The sequence below is a fragment of the Orycteropus afer genome, unplaced genomic scaffold (assembly GCF_000298275.1).
Source record: "Orycteropus afer afer isolate SDZICR_OR568_19922 unplaced genomic scaffold, OryAfe1.0 scaffold00020, whole genome shotgun sequence".
Taxonomy (NCBI): domain Eukaryota; kingdom Metazoa; phylum Chordata; class Mammalia; order Tubulidentata; family Orycteropodidae; genus Orycteropus; species Orycteropus afer.
In genome coordinates, this window is record NW_006921607.1 from 12,081,638 (window position 1) to 12,096,567 (window position 14,930).

Consider the following 14,930-nt stretch of genomic DNA (forward strand, 5'->3'; position numbering starts at 1 on the left):
ACAAAGTATATGTGAACTGCTGTATGGAAAGTGAATTTGCTCTGTAAATCTTCACCCAAATCACAATTAAAAAAAAAAAAAATCTCCTGCTATGACTGTGGAGTCATCTATTTGTCTTTTGAGTTCTGTTAGAGTCTGGTTTATGTATTTTGGGGTTCTTTCATTGGTTGCATAGATATTTATTATTATGTCCTTTTGCTCAATCAATCCTTTAATCATCATATAATGTCCTTCCTTGTCTTGTATGGTGGTTTTTGTCTTAAAGTCAATTTTATCAGAAATTAGTACTGCCACTCCTGCTCTTTTATTGTTGCCATTTGCTTAATACATCTTTTTCCAACCTTTGATTTTTAGTCTATTTTTTGTCTGTCTCTCTAAGGTGTATCTCTTGTAGACAGCATATTGATGGGTTATGTTTTCTTATCCAGTCTGCAACTCTCTGTCTCTTGAGTGGTACATTTAATCCATTGACATTCAGTATAATTAGCGACAAGTATGAATTTGTTGCTGTCATTTTGTTATGTGCTTTTTTGCGGTGTTGCTGATTTCTTTGTTCCATATAATTTTCTGTACTGAGCTCATTTTGTTTATGAATCATAGAAATACCATATGATACAGCAATCTCACTACTAAGAATATATCTTAGTATATATTCAGTATATACTAAGTTATTTAGTATCTATATCCTAGAGAAATAAGAGCCATGACAAACAAGTACATGCGCACTCATGTTCATTGCAGCACTATTCACAATTGTAAAAAGATGGACACAACCTAAATGCCCATCAATGAATGAATGGCTCAACAAATTATGGTATGTACACACAATGGAATACAATGCAATGTTAAAGAACACGATGAATCCGTGAAACATGCCATAACATGGATGAAATTAAAGTATTTTTTGCTGAGTGAAATTAGTCAATCACAAAAGGACAAATATTATGAGACCACTATATTAAAAAGTCAAGAAAAGGCTTTCACATAAAAAGAAATATTCCTTGATGGTTGCAAGCAGTGGGAAGGACAGAGAGAGGGTAACCCACTAACTAGAGGGTAGACACATATTAACTTGGATGAAGGGGAAGGCAAAAAACAAAAACTTACCAATTAAAAATAAATACATAAAAAGTGGAAGAAGAAAAGAAAATGTCTATGGATGTTTCCATGCTGTGCCTTTGGTAAACTTCCATTCTTTTTGTTTTCAAAGCCCTAGCTTCATTTGTAGGAGAATGAATAGTAACACCTGTGACTGTATTTACCTACCAGAGAGTAGATCACCTTTTCCTCACTTTTGGGAGCTGGAATGTGGAGCTGGGTCAGCCCTGCAAATAGCAGAAGCCAAAGCCTGGAGTAGAGAGACCCAAGTTCTGAGCCAGGAGGTGTGTAGGGGAGCCAGACTTCTCCAGGGAACCATCAGGCTGAGGCCTCAGGAGTGATCAAAACTGGGCTGGAGGCAGGCTCTGAAGGGGGACAGGTGTCCAGAGCCATGAGCAGGGCAGAAGGAAGGGGACAGATAGAGGGTCTTATTCTCATTTTACTTCTAATTAGCTAGCTGAATGGCCTTGGACAAATCATTTCACCTCTCTGAATCTGTATCCTCATCTGAAAATGAGGAAATTCACTTGGATAAGCTGTCAATGCTAAGGTTCTCTGACTCTGAGCATTCATTCAGCAGATATTCCTTTTCTCTTTCTTTTTTTACTTGTTATTGTGATTTGTGTGAAAGTTTGCAGAGCGAGTTGGTTTTCCGTTCAACAATTCATATGTGTTTTGTTCTGTGACACTGATTGCAGTCCCCACAATGTAACAGCACCCTTCTTCCCACTTCCTCCCTGTTTTTACTGTTTCCATTTGTCTTTCTTTCCTATCCTTTCCTGCCTTATGAGCTTTATATCTGGGCAGATGTTGCCCTTTTTATCTTTTATAGTTGATGTTCTAGGAGGTGTGTACCTTCCTGGTGTTATTGTTCACTTTATAGACCTATCAAGGCTGGCAGTTCAAACCCACCTGCCACTCCTTGGAAGGAAGGTTGGGCAAGATACTTCCGTAGTGATACCGCCTCGGAAACCCAAGGAGGGGTCGCTATGAGTTGGGTCTGACTTGACGGGACATAACAACAACAACAACAACAACAATTGTTTGACTAAAAGCTGAGCCACAGGAGTAAGTTCAGTTCCAGACTTGAAGGGTGACTAAGGGCCATGGACTCAGAGGTTTCACTAGTCTGTATCAGACCAGTAGGCCTAGTCTTTTTTTATGACTTTGAGTTTTGTTCTACATTTTTCTCTCACTCTATCCAGGACCTTCTAATGTGATCCCTTTCAGAGCAGTTGGCCGTGATGCCAAGCACCATCTACTTCTTCTGGTCTCAGGTTCCTGAAAGCTGAGGTTCATGTTGTCCACTAGTCCTTTGGACTAAGTGTTTCCATGTGTCTTTGATTTTCTTCATTCTTTTTTCCTTGGGACTGGGAGAGACCAATATTTGCACCGTCGTTGGCCGCTCAAAAGCTTTTAAGACCCCAGTCACTACTCAACAAAGTAGGATGTAGAACATTGTCTTTGTGGATTGTGTTATAGCAGATATTTCTCAAGCATCTACTGTACTTCAAGCATGGCATGAGGTACTGGTGTGGGCCAGTAAACTGACATCATTCCTGCCCTCATGGGGTTTATGATCTAGCTGGGGGACAGACAACAAACAGGTAAACTTGCAAATATTTAGAAAGCTGCAAATTGCAATTCGAATGGAATAGAAAGAGGGTTGGATGTGAGCTTCCTTAAATGGCATAGTCACAGAAGGCTGCTCATAGGAGGTGATATTTAAGCTAATACCTGACTGACAAACAAGCTGTGGAATGATCTGGCAGCAGAGTATTTCAGACAGAGGAACAGCAATTTCAAAGCTTGAAGCAGAAAGAATCCTGGCATGCTCGTCCTTGAGGATTGGTTGAACAAGGTACAGGATGACCGCAGCTGTGCATTGGAGGCTGTGTTTTCCTCCCTGCCTGAGTCTTGATTAATAACTGAGAGACTGAAGAGAGAGCACTGGATTAGGAGTCTAGCAACAAGGGGTCTAAGCCAACTCCACTCCATCTCTGGGTGCTTCTTAAAAGGGACTTAACTTCTCTAAAATAAGTAGGTATGCTTGTTGATCTCCACATCCCTCACAGTTTTAACAAGAGTGAATCCAAGCCAAGGAGTAGGAGTAGCCACATGAGCTGTGGAGGGGAGGGTCAGTGGCTGCTGAAGTCTGAGGTATTAAAAAAAAAAAAAAAAAGAATTGAGGCTCAGTGGAGATACACATTTGTGAATAAAGACTTGCAGAAAAGGATGGGGATGGGGGAAGACCTATAAAAGGGTAGGTATAGAAGAAGAAGAGGAGTCCCAGGGTGACGAGTGATTAGTGCACTCAACTAGTAACCAAAAAGTTGGTGTTTCAAATTTACCTCAGAGGTGCCTCAGAAGAAAGGCCTGGTGATTTACTTCAGAAACAACAGCCACTGAAAATCCTATAGAGGTGAACCCCAGCCTCATGACCCTGAGACCAGAAGAACTAGATGGTGCCCAGCTAATCCTGCTGACTGCTCTAAAAGGAATCACAATAAGAAGTCCCAGATAGAGTGGGAGAAAAATGTGACACAAAATTAAAAATTGTGTAAAAAGATCAGGCTTACTGATCTGATAGTGACTGGTGGAACTCCCAAGACTATGGACCTTAGACATCTTTCAAGCCTGGAACTGAACTTACCCCCATGGCTTCACTTTCAGCCAAACAATAGACAGACAAGACTATAAGGTGAACGGTAATACAGGGAGGTATGCACTCATTGAACAATCACTCATCAAAAGGGCAGCATTTGTCCAGGAATAAAGCTCATAAGGCAGGAAGGGATAGGAAAGAAAGACAAAGGGAAATGGTAAACACATGGAAGAAAAGGGAAGAGTGTTGTTAGACTGTGGGGATTGCAGTGAATGGCACAAAACACAATGTGTATGAATTGTTGAACGGAAAACCAATTTACTCTGTAAACTTTCACCCAAATAACAATTAAAAAGATAGAAAGAAAGAAAACCATTGGAGCACAGTTTTACTCTGACACACATGGGGTCTCTGTGAGTAGGAAGTGACTCTGTGGTGCTGGGAGGAGAGGAGGGCTAGCAATGTAATTTTGTCATAGGTCCCAAGGAAGAGAAAATGGGCTTACACAGCAAAAAAAAAAAAGAAAAGGGGTGAGATTAGACATTGGGGAAAACTTGTTTTGGGTTTAATTGTGTCCCCCCCAAAATACAAGGTGAGGTCCTAACCCCCAGGACCTGTGAATGTGATCTTATTTGGAAAGAGGGTTTTTCCAGGTGTCATTAGTCGGCATGAGGTCATACTGGAGTGGGAAGTGCCCTAATCCAGTATCACTAGTGTCCTTATAAAAAGAGAAGAGACACAGAGACACAGAGGGAAGAAAGCCATGTGACAATGGAGGTAGAGGTTGGAGTTACGCTGCCATAAACCAAGGAAGCTGACCAGGGAGCTAACAGAAGCTGGAATATACAAGGAAGGATCTTCCCCTAGAATCTTTGCAGAGACCATGACCCTGCCAAGACCCTGAATTTGGACTTCTAGCCTCCAGAACAGTGAGACAATACATTTCTACTGTTATAAACCACCCAGTTGGTGATACTCTGTTGCAGCAGCCGCAGGAAACTGAGACACATGTAAAATGTTAATCTCTGGAGGGTGTTTGTGTAAGTAAGGTTCTTGGAGTAGAGCCTAAGCATGGGGAGATAGGACAGTGGGTGAAATGCCTTAGGGGCTCTTCTAATTGCAGAAGTCAGAGAATTGAGATACCATGTAGTGAAAGAAGCCCTGGCCTTCTCATCTACCTTTCTGAGTAGCCCAGACAGGTTCACCTTCTGTTTGGGGTCTCATTTTTCCCATCTAGAAAACCTGATTGAACTGGATGGTCTTTGAGATCTAACTTTCTGTGACTTCTTTTCTGTAGGGCCTTCACCAGATCTCCCTTCCTGATACTCAACTTGACAAGCGACCCCTGATCCTGGTGAGTCTGGGAACTGAGATGATACGGGTGAGAAAAGAAAAATTTGAAGACTTGATTGACGACAAGACAAGAGAAAAGTTGTCCAAATACCATATTGAATACCCCAGGTTAGTACTGAAAATATGCACAAATTCCATCAGAGTAAAAGAAATTTTTTTTTTTCCTATTATTTAGTGAAAATAACAAAAAATGATAATACCTACTGCTGGTGAGGGTGAAATGAATCTGGTAGTTGTTGGTACACTATAAATTGGCTAAACAACTTTTTTTTTTTTTTTTTTGCTAAAACCTCTTGATAATAATTTTAGTATTACGTTTCAAGCGCCATCAAACTGTCCCTACCCTTTGAGGCAATGATCCACTTTCTTTGAATTTATATTGGCAAAATATGGGGAAATCTATATGCATTAAGATGTTTGTAGCAGCCATATTCATTATAGAGAGAAAACTGATCAAACAGCCCACACATGTCACACTAAGGGAATAATGTAGAAAATTATGGTCCATTCTCTTAATAGACTTTCATTGAAAATCATGTTTAAAGGCTCTATAGCCACAGCGTAAAAAGGGTCATACAATGATACACAAAAAGGGCAAGGTACATAATTGTATAAATATTATGATCACACCTTTGTAAAATTCTACATGAGAAAAACAGAAAGAACTGAGCAAAAATGATAATACCTGTGGTACTACCAAACTTGTAATAGTCATTCTCTCTGGAAGGTGGCATGGAAGAAGACTTTCTTGTCATATGTTTTATAGTCCTCTCTTGTTTAATTGCTTTTGCAATGAGTGTGTATTGCTTTAGTAAAGAAGAAAAAAAAAGATACAATCTTTAAGAGTTGTGTCAATAGTGACATTCTGAGTTTTTTTAATCTTTTATCCTCCAAATGTTTAGTAATGATGACTTACATAATTTTAAAAGATAAATACCTTTCTTGAAAGATTCAAGTGTTTTTCTTCCTTTACTTTTTCATGGTTTCCAAAATGTCCAGTGTGTTACCGCTTTTATAATGAAACTTTTTTGTTTTTTAACTTTTTATTGTGATTTGGGTGAAAGTTTACAGAGCAAATCAGTTTTCCATTCAACAATTCACATACGTTTTGTTTCATGTCATTAACTGTAATCCCTTCAATGTTACATCACTTCCCCCACATCCTGCCTGTGTTTCTCATTTCCATTCCTCCTCCTCTCCTAACCCTTCCTGACTTTGGAACTTGGGCCTTGAGGAAATGCTGCCTTTTTGATCTTGATGGTTGATTGTTCTAAGGAGTGTGCACCTTTGTAGAGCTGTTCACCTTAAAGACCTGTCTTTTGTTTGAGAATTCACCTATGGGAGTGAGTTTAGTTCCAGGTCCAAAGGGTGACCAACAGCCATAGTCTTGGTGGTTCCACCAATCTCTGTCTGACCAGTAAGCCTGGTCTTTTTTGTAAGTTTAAGTTTTATTCCACATTTTTCTCCCATTCTGTCCAGGACTTCGTAATGTGATCTCTTTCAGAGCAGTTGGTAGTAGTAGCTGGGCACCATCTAGTTCTTCTAGCCTCAGGGTCCTAAAGGCTGAGGATCATGTGATCCATTAGTTCTTTGGACTAATTGTTTCCATGTGTCTTTGATTTTCTCCATTCTTCCATGCTCTAGACAGGGAGAAACCAATAGTTGCACCTTATATGGCCACTCAGAAGCTTTGGAGACTCCAGTTGCTACTCACCAAAGCAGGCTGTCGAACATTGTCTTTGTGCACTATGTTGTGCCAATTGACCTCCATTTCCCCCAAGACTATGGTCCTGAGTTCCAAGGTGCAGTGACTCACTCCTTCAGGGTTTTTGGTTATGGCTAATAAGTTTTTATAACTTTGCTCCCTGTATGCTTTACTATATTCATAGATACATTTTAAGCATCTGTAAATACATAAAGGAGCTCTGGTGGTGTAGTGCCTAAGGCATTTGACTGCTAACCAGAAGGTTGGCGATTCAAACCCACCAGCCACTCTGAGGAAGGAAGACTGGGCAAGCTACTTCCGTAAAGATTTACTGCCTCAGAAACCCAATGGGAGTTGCTATGAGTCAGAACTGATTCGATGGTAGTGAGTTTGTTTGTTTTGTTTATAAATACATATGTAGAAATATCCTGTGCCAAACCTATACATATTCATGGATATTCTCTTTTCCACACCTGTTCAGCCTGTGTGCCTATCCATGTATCCACTCATAGATTATCATTATTGTTGTTACTGTTATTGCAGGATTGTGTATGAATTAGTGAGTCGGGTCCGACTCGACGGCACATAACAACAATAACAACAACTGTTGCCTTTAACTCTTGTACTCCTCCCAACATTTTCCTTTCCTTGATCATTTTGTGTTGACCTCCTCCTTCTTGTATATTGCCTACCTCTTCACCCAAGTTAAAATGTGTCTGTCCTCTAGTTAGTGGTTTACCCTCCCTTCCCCTTCCACTCCTGATAACCACCAAAGAATATTTCTTTCTGTGTGAAACCCTTTCCTTGACTTTTTATAGTTGTGATTTCATATAGTATTTGTCCTTTTGTGATTGACTGATTTCACCCAGGCAGCTCTGGTAGCATAGTGCCAAAGGCACCTGACTGCTAACCAGAAGGCTGGTGATTCAAACCTACCAGCCACTCCTCAGAAGGAAAGTTAGGCAATCTACTTCCATAGTGATACTGCCTCAGAAACCCAAGGAGGGGTCGCTGTGAGTCGAGTCCAACTCAATGGCACATAACAACAACAATAACAATTTCACCCAGCATAATGTCCTCTGAGTTCATCCATGTTATGATTAACCATTGTTCTTTAATGTTGTGTAGTATTCCATTGTGTATATTGATCCATTCATCCATTGATAGGCATTTAGGTTGTGTCCATATTTTTGCTATTATGAATAGTGCTGTATGAATATAGGTGTGCATATATATATTTGTATCACAGTTCTTATTTCTCTAGTATATATACCTAGCAGTAGGATTGCTGGGTCATATGGTATTTCTATTTCCAGCTTTTTAAGGAAGTGCCATACCATTTTTCACAGTGGTTGCCCAATTTTACATCCCACCAGCTATATATGAGGGTTCCAGTCTTTCTATACTTTCATCAGCATTTATTGTTTTCTGTTTTGTTGAACTTTGCTATTAGTGCTGGAGTGAGATGATATCTCATTGTTATTTTGATTTGCACCTAAGGCATTTGACTGCTAACCAGAAGGCTGGCGGTTCAAACTCACCAGCCACTCCTCGGAAGGAAGATGGGGCAATCTATTTCCGTAGTGATACTGCCTCAGAAATCCAAGGAGTGGTCGCTATGAGTTGGATCCAACTTGATCCGACTTGGCACTGAGTTTAGTTTTTTGGTTTAATGGCTAATGATCATGAGCATTTTTTCATGTGTTTGTTGGCTGCCTGAATGTCTTTGGTGATAAGTCTCTTTATGTCCTCTGCCTATTTTTCAATTAGTAACTTTATTTTTTTATGTAAAAATTAATTTAGTGCACAAACCAGTGATCTCAAAACTGTTTAATCTTATACTATTACTAATAAGTCTTTGAGTATTTATCCCTTTTGTATGTATGTATATAAACATATGTTGTTGTTGTTGTTGTTATGTGCCAAACATATATATATTTAAAAAACTCAAAAAAACCCACTGCCATTGAGTTGATTCCAGCTCTTAATGACCCTTTAAGACAGAACTGCCCCATAAGGTTTCCAAAGCTGTATATCTTTACAGAAGCAGACTGCCTCATCTTTCTCCTGTGACGCAGCTGGTGAGTTTGAACCACTGACCTTTTGGTTAGCAGCTGAATGCTTTAACCACAATGACACCAGAGCTCCTTATAAAACATACAAAAATAGATTATTTTTAAAAAACAAAGCAAAGGTAAATATAAATGAAATCCTCCTAGTTTCTTTCCACACCCAGTGGAAATTATACAGCCTCCAAGGTGTCATGTCTCCAACCCCCTGGTTTGGGACCCACAGTCTAGACTCTTGTAACAGCCTTACCAATGGTCCCCCTGCTGCAGTCTCCTCCCTTTTAGATCCTTTCTGTGCATTGTGAATTTGCTAAAACCCAAATCTGACAATGTTAAACTCCAGCTTACAACCTTTCAGTGGTATCTCATGGTTTACAGGATAAAGTTTAAACTCATTGACACATAACAGGCCCTTCTTAATCTGGCCCCCTGCAATACCTCCTGCCACCTCTAACCCAGTCTAGTATCCCATGCACATTGCCTCCTGGACCCTGCAGTACTTTGCCTCTGTCAATACTGCCTTGAATGTCATCCCTCAACCCTGCCCCTTTTCTTCTGGTTAACTGCTAACCGTTCTTTAAGGTTCATCTCCTCTGGAAAACCCTCTCGGTCTGACCAGACTGATACAAATACCCCTTTTCTGCACACTCATAATACTCTATATAGGAGCTCTGGTAGCACAGTGCCTAAGGCATCTGACTGCTAACAAGAAGGTTGGTGGTTCAAACCCACCAGCCACTCCATGGAAGGAAGACTGGACAATCTACTTCTGTAAAGATTTACCTCCTTGGAAATCCAGTAGGGTCTTCATGAGTTGGAATCGACTCAATGGCAGTGGGTTTGGGTTTGGTTTTATAATACTCTATACAGTTCTGTCATTGACCGTTTGTCCTTGTTAGTTGCCATCAAGTTGGATTTGACTCATGGCAATCCTGTAATAGAACAACACGTTGCCCAGTCCTGCATCATCATCTTCATCATCATTGACATGTGTGGGTCCACTGTTAGGCTATTGTATCAATCCGTCTCATTTTTGTTGACTCTCTGCTTTACCAAATATGATGTCCTTTTCTAGCAACAGTCTTTCCTACTGCGCCCAAAGTAAATGAGCCAGAGTCTCACCAATCTCGCTTCTAAGGAGCATTTCTTACCCCATTGTTCTATAGTTATCTGTTTCTGTAGCTCTTTCGCCATATTTGGTAATTGTTTCATGAAGGTCAGGGATTGTGCTTTATATGCCTCTCATTTCTAGCACCCTGTATAGCATCTGTCACATGGTAGTTGCTCAATAAATGTTGAATGAATGAACAAATGATGGGGCAACTCATTGCGGAAACTGGAAAATGCCCAACAGTAAAAAAGGTGAAAGCCCAAATCATTTGCAATCCTTCAGCAATCTCAGTTAGCATTTTGTTTATTTCCTTTTAGTACTGTTTTTTCTCTGAGTATGTACCAAATATGTGTGTATCTGTTTTGATTACCTAGTGCCACTCTGACAGGAATATACCACAAATGGGATGGCTTTAACAAACAGCAGTTTATTCTCTTACAGTTTTGGAAGTTAGAAGTGCAAGTTCCAGGTGCCAGGCTCTGGGGGCTGGGTGAAAGCCCCTCGACCTTGGACTTCAGCTCTGCCTCTTGCTCCTGGCCCACTGAAGCTAGAGGCATCTCTTCACTCAGGCAGCTGCTAGCTGCTGAGGCTGACAAACCCAAGGTCAACAAGTGAAAAGGCACAGTTATAATATTACCAAACCACATGGCAGACCATTAATTCAACTTCTTTAAAAGTCCCGAGATTGGCAGGGTAACATGGCAGGCTGCTGAACAACAACCCAGCTACATGCAGGGTTCAAGAGTATCATCAGCTGGAGATCTTCCTTAAAGTTGCTTCTTATATACTGGAAGCAGTCCACATCCCTAAAGCAGCTACTCAGCTGCTCCTGTAGTTTCCACCATGGAGTTAATTACTGATCTCACCATGGGGAATAACTATGTCCAGCTGTCCAGCCACTCAACCAGGTCCAGCCAAATTGACACACAAATTTAACTACAACAGTATCATTCATGCATATATAGCTTTCATAATGGAGATCATACTGATTGCACAGTTTTGCTTCCTCCCTTTTTTCTGTTCTTATAATCAGACATGATTCTTCCAGAAGGTGTAGGAAGTGAGTTATTCCAGTGGTAGAGAAAGAGGATGTGTAAAGGCAAGCAGATCTGCAGGTTATTGTAGCGATGTCCAATAAGCACAGACAAGAATTTGACGTGAGATCTGCGTGATCTTGGACAAATCATTTCTCTTCTCTGGGCTTTAGCTCCAATATGTAAAACAAGGACATCAGACTAAATCAATGCTTCCCAAAGTATGAAACGTTTGCAAGATGATTGTAGGTAGTATGCAATTCACATTTTTAGTGTTAACAGTTATATATTTATTCTTGACTAGTTTCCTAAATTCATGACTTGCTAGATCTTGTTGTTTAGGACAAAGCTAAAATAAGTATCTATGCAATGAACAGATTTAAAGAAAAATCATTAATAGATTAAAGAATAAATGGAATGGGGATATGGCCAAGATTGGAGCAGTTTTGTGAGAAAAGTTGAAAATAACTGGAGCTTCCTTCCAGTTCAAAGATGACACACTTCTTTGATTCTCTGATTCCTGAGTACTACCAATACAGAAAAATAGCTATTTAGACCCACCTATTTACAAAAGGAATTTGGAGACTTATACCTTGCATAATAGCTGGCACATGGTGAGTATCAGTTAATATTTATTGAATTGGAATTCAGAAAATGTTGACATAGATATGAGAGTGGCAGATGTTTGGGTACTTGGCATCCATTCTGCTCAGTCAGCACTTTGCTGCAATCATATATATTGCTAACAGATGGAATTCTGTCGTATTCATTAATCGTTGAACTCATGGTTTTTCTAGACTGCTAATGTAAGCAGAAAACGTATCCATCATCTAACTCAAATCCATCATATTTTAAATGTGTACTCTGAGGTCCAGAAAAGGAGAAATTACATCCCAAAACTCACACAACAGTGGCAGACACCTGTCCTGTGAATACTATGGACTAGACAACCAAAAAACTCACCCCCTACAAAACACAGGAAATACTATATAAAACTTAATGAACAACTGAGTTCACAAGAAACTAAGGGCATTCCCCCAAGGACCAAAAATGAAGAGGATCCTAAAAATGAGAGCACAAAGTGTGATCTGATGTTCGTATTGCTCTGGGGTTGGAGGTAATGTGCATAATGGACTAAAGTTTGAAAGCTACAGGGACAGATAAAACTCAGCTCAGACGAGGCAAGGTGTTGGAAATGAAATCCCTGAAAAAAAAGCTGAGTCTCTGGAAAAGTGACTTCTGTTAGTGAAAAAGTCGACAGGAAATCAAGATGCCATCAAATCAGGAGGTGACAGGGCATCTTGCCCATCTTAACTTTGTGGGTCTAAACAAATACACCATCCCCTAAGAATCTGTAATCACATGTTTGCCCCCTCTTAAGTTTTGGTGAGTTTCTTAGGCTTTTTGAAACCCAGTTTCCATGTTTGTAAAATAGGGTGCTTTTAAAAATTAAATGAGTTGATAAGAATAAAGTGCTTAAAGCCTGAGGTAGTCTTAAGGAAGAAATGGCCCTGTGAGATTCTAGTAAAAGATTCTCAGAAATTTATTATATGAGCTAATTCATAAAGGACAATTGGGAGTTGCCTGTTCATGATTCCCAAACACAGTACCCAGACTGGTGCTGGCTACCTGCAGATGCCCTAAGGGACCATGTCTGTGTTGTTCACACTGTCTTCCCAGCTCAAGGTACATGGCAGGTGCCAGTAAATCTTTGTTTAATGAGAGAATGAATGAACCACCAGGACACTTAATAAAATTAAACTCCTGGGCCTTGTGACTAGATTTTGACCCAGGAAGCCTGAAAGGAGTCCTGGGATCTCTGTATTTATCTAGGACCCAGATGATTCTGATGCTCATCTATAATGTATATCACCTTGGACTCTTATTAAACTGCGGATTCTGATTCAGCAAGTCTGGGTGGGGCTTGCAATCCTGCACTGCTAACAAGCTCCCAGGTCTCCTGTTCACATTTTGCATAGCAAGGCCCTGCGGTGTCTTTGTCCACTAGAAATATAATGCAAGCCACATGTGTAATTTAAAAATATCTACTTTATTGAAATATAATCCACCTATTTAAAGCATACAATTCAATAGTTTTTAATATATTCACAGAGTTGTACAACTATCACCACAATCAATTCTAGAATATTTTCATCACCCCAAAAAGAAACCCTTTAGCTGCTACTCTCCTTTCTCCCTCAGTCTTCCTCCTCCAGCCCTAGACAACCATCAATCTGCTTTCTTTCTCAGTAGATTTTCCTATTCTGTACAGTTCATATAAATGGAATAATATAATATTTGATCTTTTGGGTCAGGCTTGTTAGCATAATGTTTTCAAGGTACATGCATGTTGTTGTTGTTGTTGTTATTGTTATGTGCCGTCGAGTCGGCCCCGACTCATAGCGACCCCTCCTTGGGTTTCCGAGGCAGTATCACTACGGAAGTAGGATTGCCCAACCTTCCTTCCGAGGAGTGGCTGGTGGGTTTGAACCGCCACCCGTCTGGTTAGCAGGCAAGTGTCTTAGCCACTATGCTACCATCAAACCCCCATTTCTTTTTATTGCCAAAAATATTCTGTTGTATGTATATACTGCATTTTATTTATCCATTCATCAGTTAATGGATATTTGGGTTATTTCCATTTGGGGACTGTTATAAAAATACTGCCAAGAACATTCTTAAACAAGTTGTTGTGTAAATACATGTTTTCAATACTTCAGGGTGTATACGTGGGAGTGGAATTAATGGGTCATATGTTAACTCTATGTTTAACCTTTTAAGTAATTTAGACTATTCTCTATAGAGGCTGTCCCGTGTTAACATTCCCACCAGCAATGCAATTCCGATTTTTCTACATCCTCAACAGCTCTTGTTATTTTTAAATTATAATCATAGTGGGTGTGAAGTGGTATCTCATTGTGGTTTTAATTTGCATTCACTGATGACCCAAGGAGGGGTCACTATGAGTTGGATCCAACTCGATGGCAGTGAGTTTTTTTTTTTTTTGATGACTAATGATCACATATGTAGTTTTAAATCTTCTGAAGCCACATTATAAGATGTAAAAAAAGAAAGAGGTGAAATTAATTTGAATACTATATTTAATATGTGCAAAATATTATCATCTCAACATGTAATCCATATAAAATATTGAGATAGTTGACATTCTTTTTTAGCTCTACGTCTTTGAAACCTGGTATGTATTTTACACTCACAGCACATCTCCAATCTATGTTGGCTACATTTCAGGTAGTCAGTAGCCACACGTAGCTTGTGCCTATTACATGGGATAGTGCAGGTCTAAAGGAAGATATTTCTGGAATGGTAAAGGAGGCAAAGAGATGAGTTGTGGAAAAGGCACCGAGGTGAAACAGAGCACAGGGTCTTTAGGGATTAGAAAGAGTGGCAGGAGGCCAGGTTGGAGGGGCGGGGAACTGAGAGGAATTAATGTGGGAAACTCAGCATCTGTGTCTGCCCTTCAGTGATGAAGAACTGTGCCAGTGTTTCCTCCAGGAGAACAGCTGGAACATCTTTCGGAGTGACCTAATGCAGCTGCTGGTGGAGCCTCGCCAATGTCCGCCATTCATCCCTAAACAACCCAAGAAGAGAGAGCGCAACTATCTTAAGTCTGTGACCCTGAATTTGTCTACCCTTGGCAAGAACACTAAACCTAACTACCCCATTTTTATGGCACCCCAAAAATACCTCCCCCCATTGAGGATTGTCCAGCGTATCACAGCACCCCGGCCCAAAATCCAAGAACTCCTGCCTCAGTATAAGAATGCAGGGATCCTTGTCTAGAACCAATAAAGAACATTGGATTTGCCACCATGTTTACTGAATGACCAACATGGGAGTTGTGAGGCTTGGAGTGGGGGGCCTGGAGGACTGAACTGTGGATCCAGAGAGGTGTTTGGAGACAGCAGTGGGGGGCCACTGCCTCTCTTAACACTTG

At 40.3% G+C, this 14,930-nt stretch overlaps 1 protein-coding gene across 1 annotated transcript in view; it reads left to right on the forward strand.

Annotated features, from left to right (window-relative positions):
* CNBD2 (cyclic nucleotide binding domain containing 2) overlaps positions 1-14,776 on the forward strand; it is a 111,260-nt gene extending 96,484 nt beyond the window's left edge. Inside the window, exons 12-13 of the mRNA XM_042783604.1 lie at positions 5,001-5,209; positions 14,458-14,776. Of these exons, the coding sequence (XP_042639538.1) occupies positions 5,001-5,209; positions 14,458-14,776 (528 nt within the window). The remainder of the gene's footprint in view (positions 1-5,000; positions 5,210-14,457) is intronic.
* The last annotated feature ends 154 nt before the right edge of the window (positions 14,777-14,930 follow it).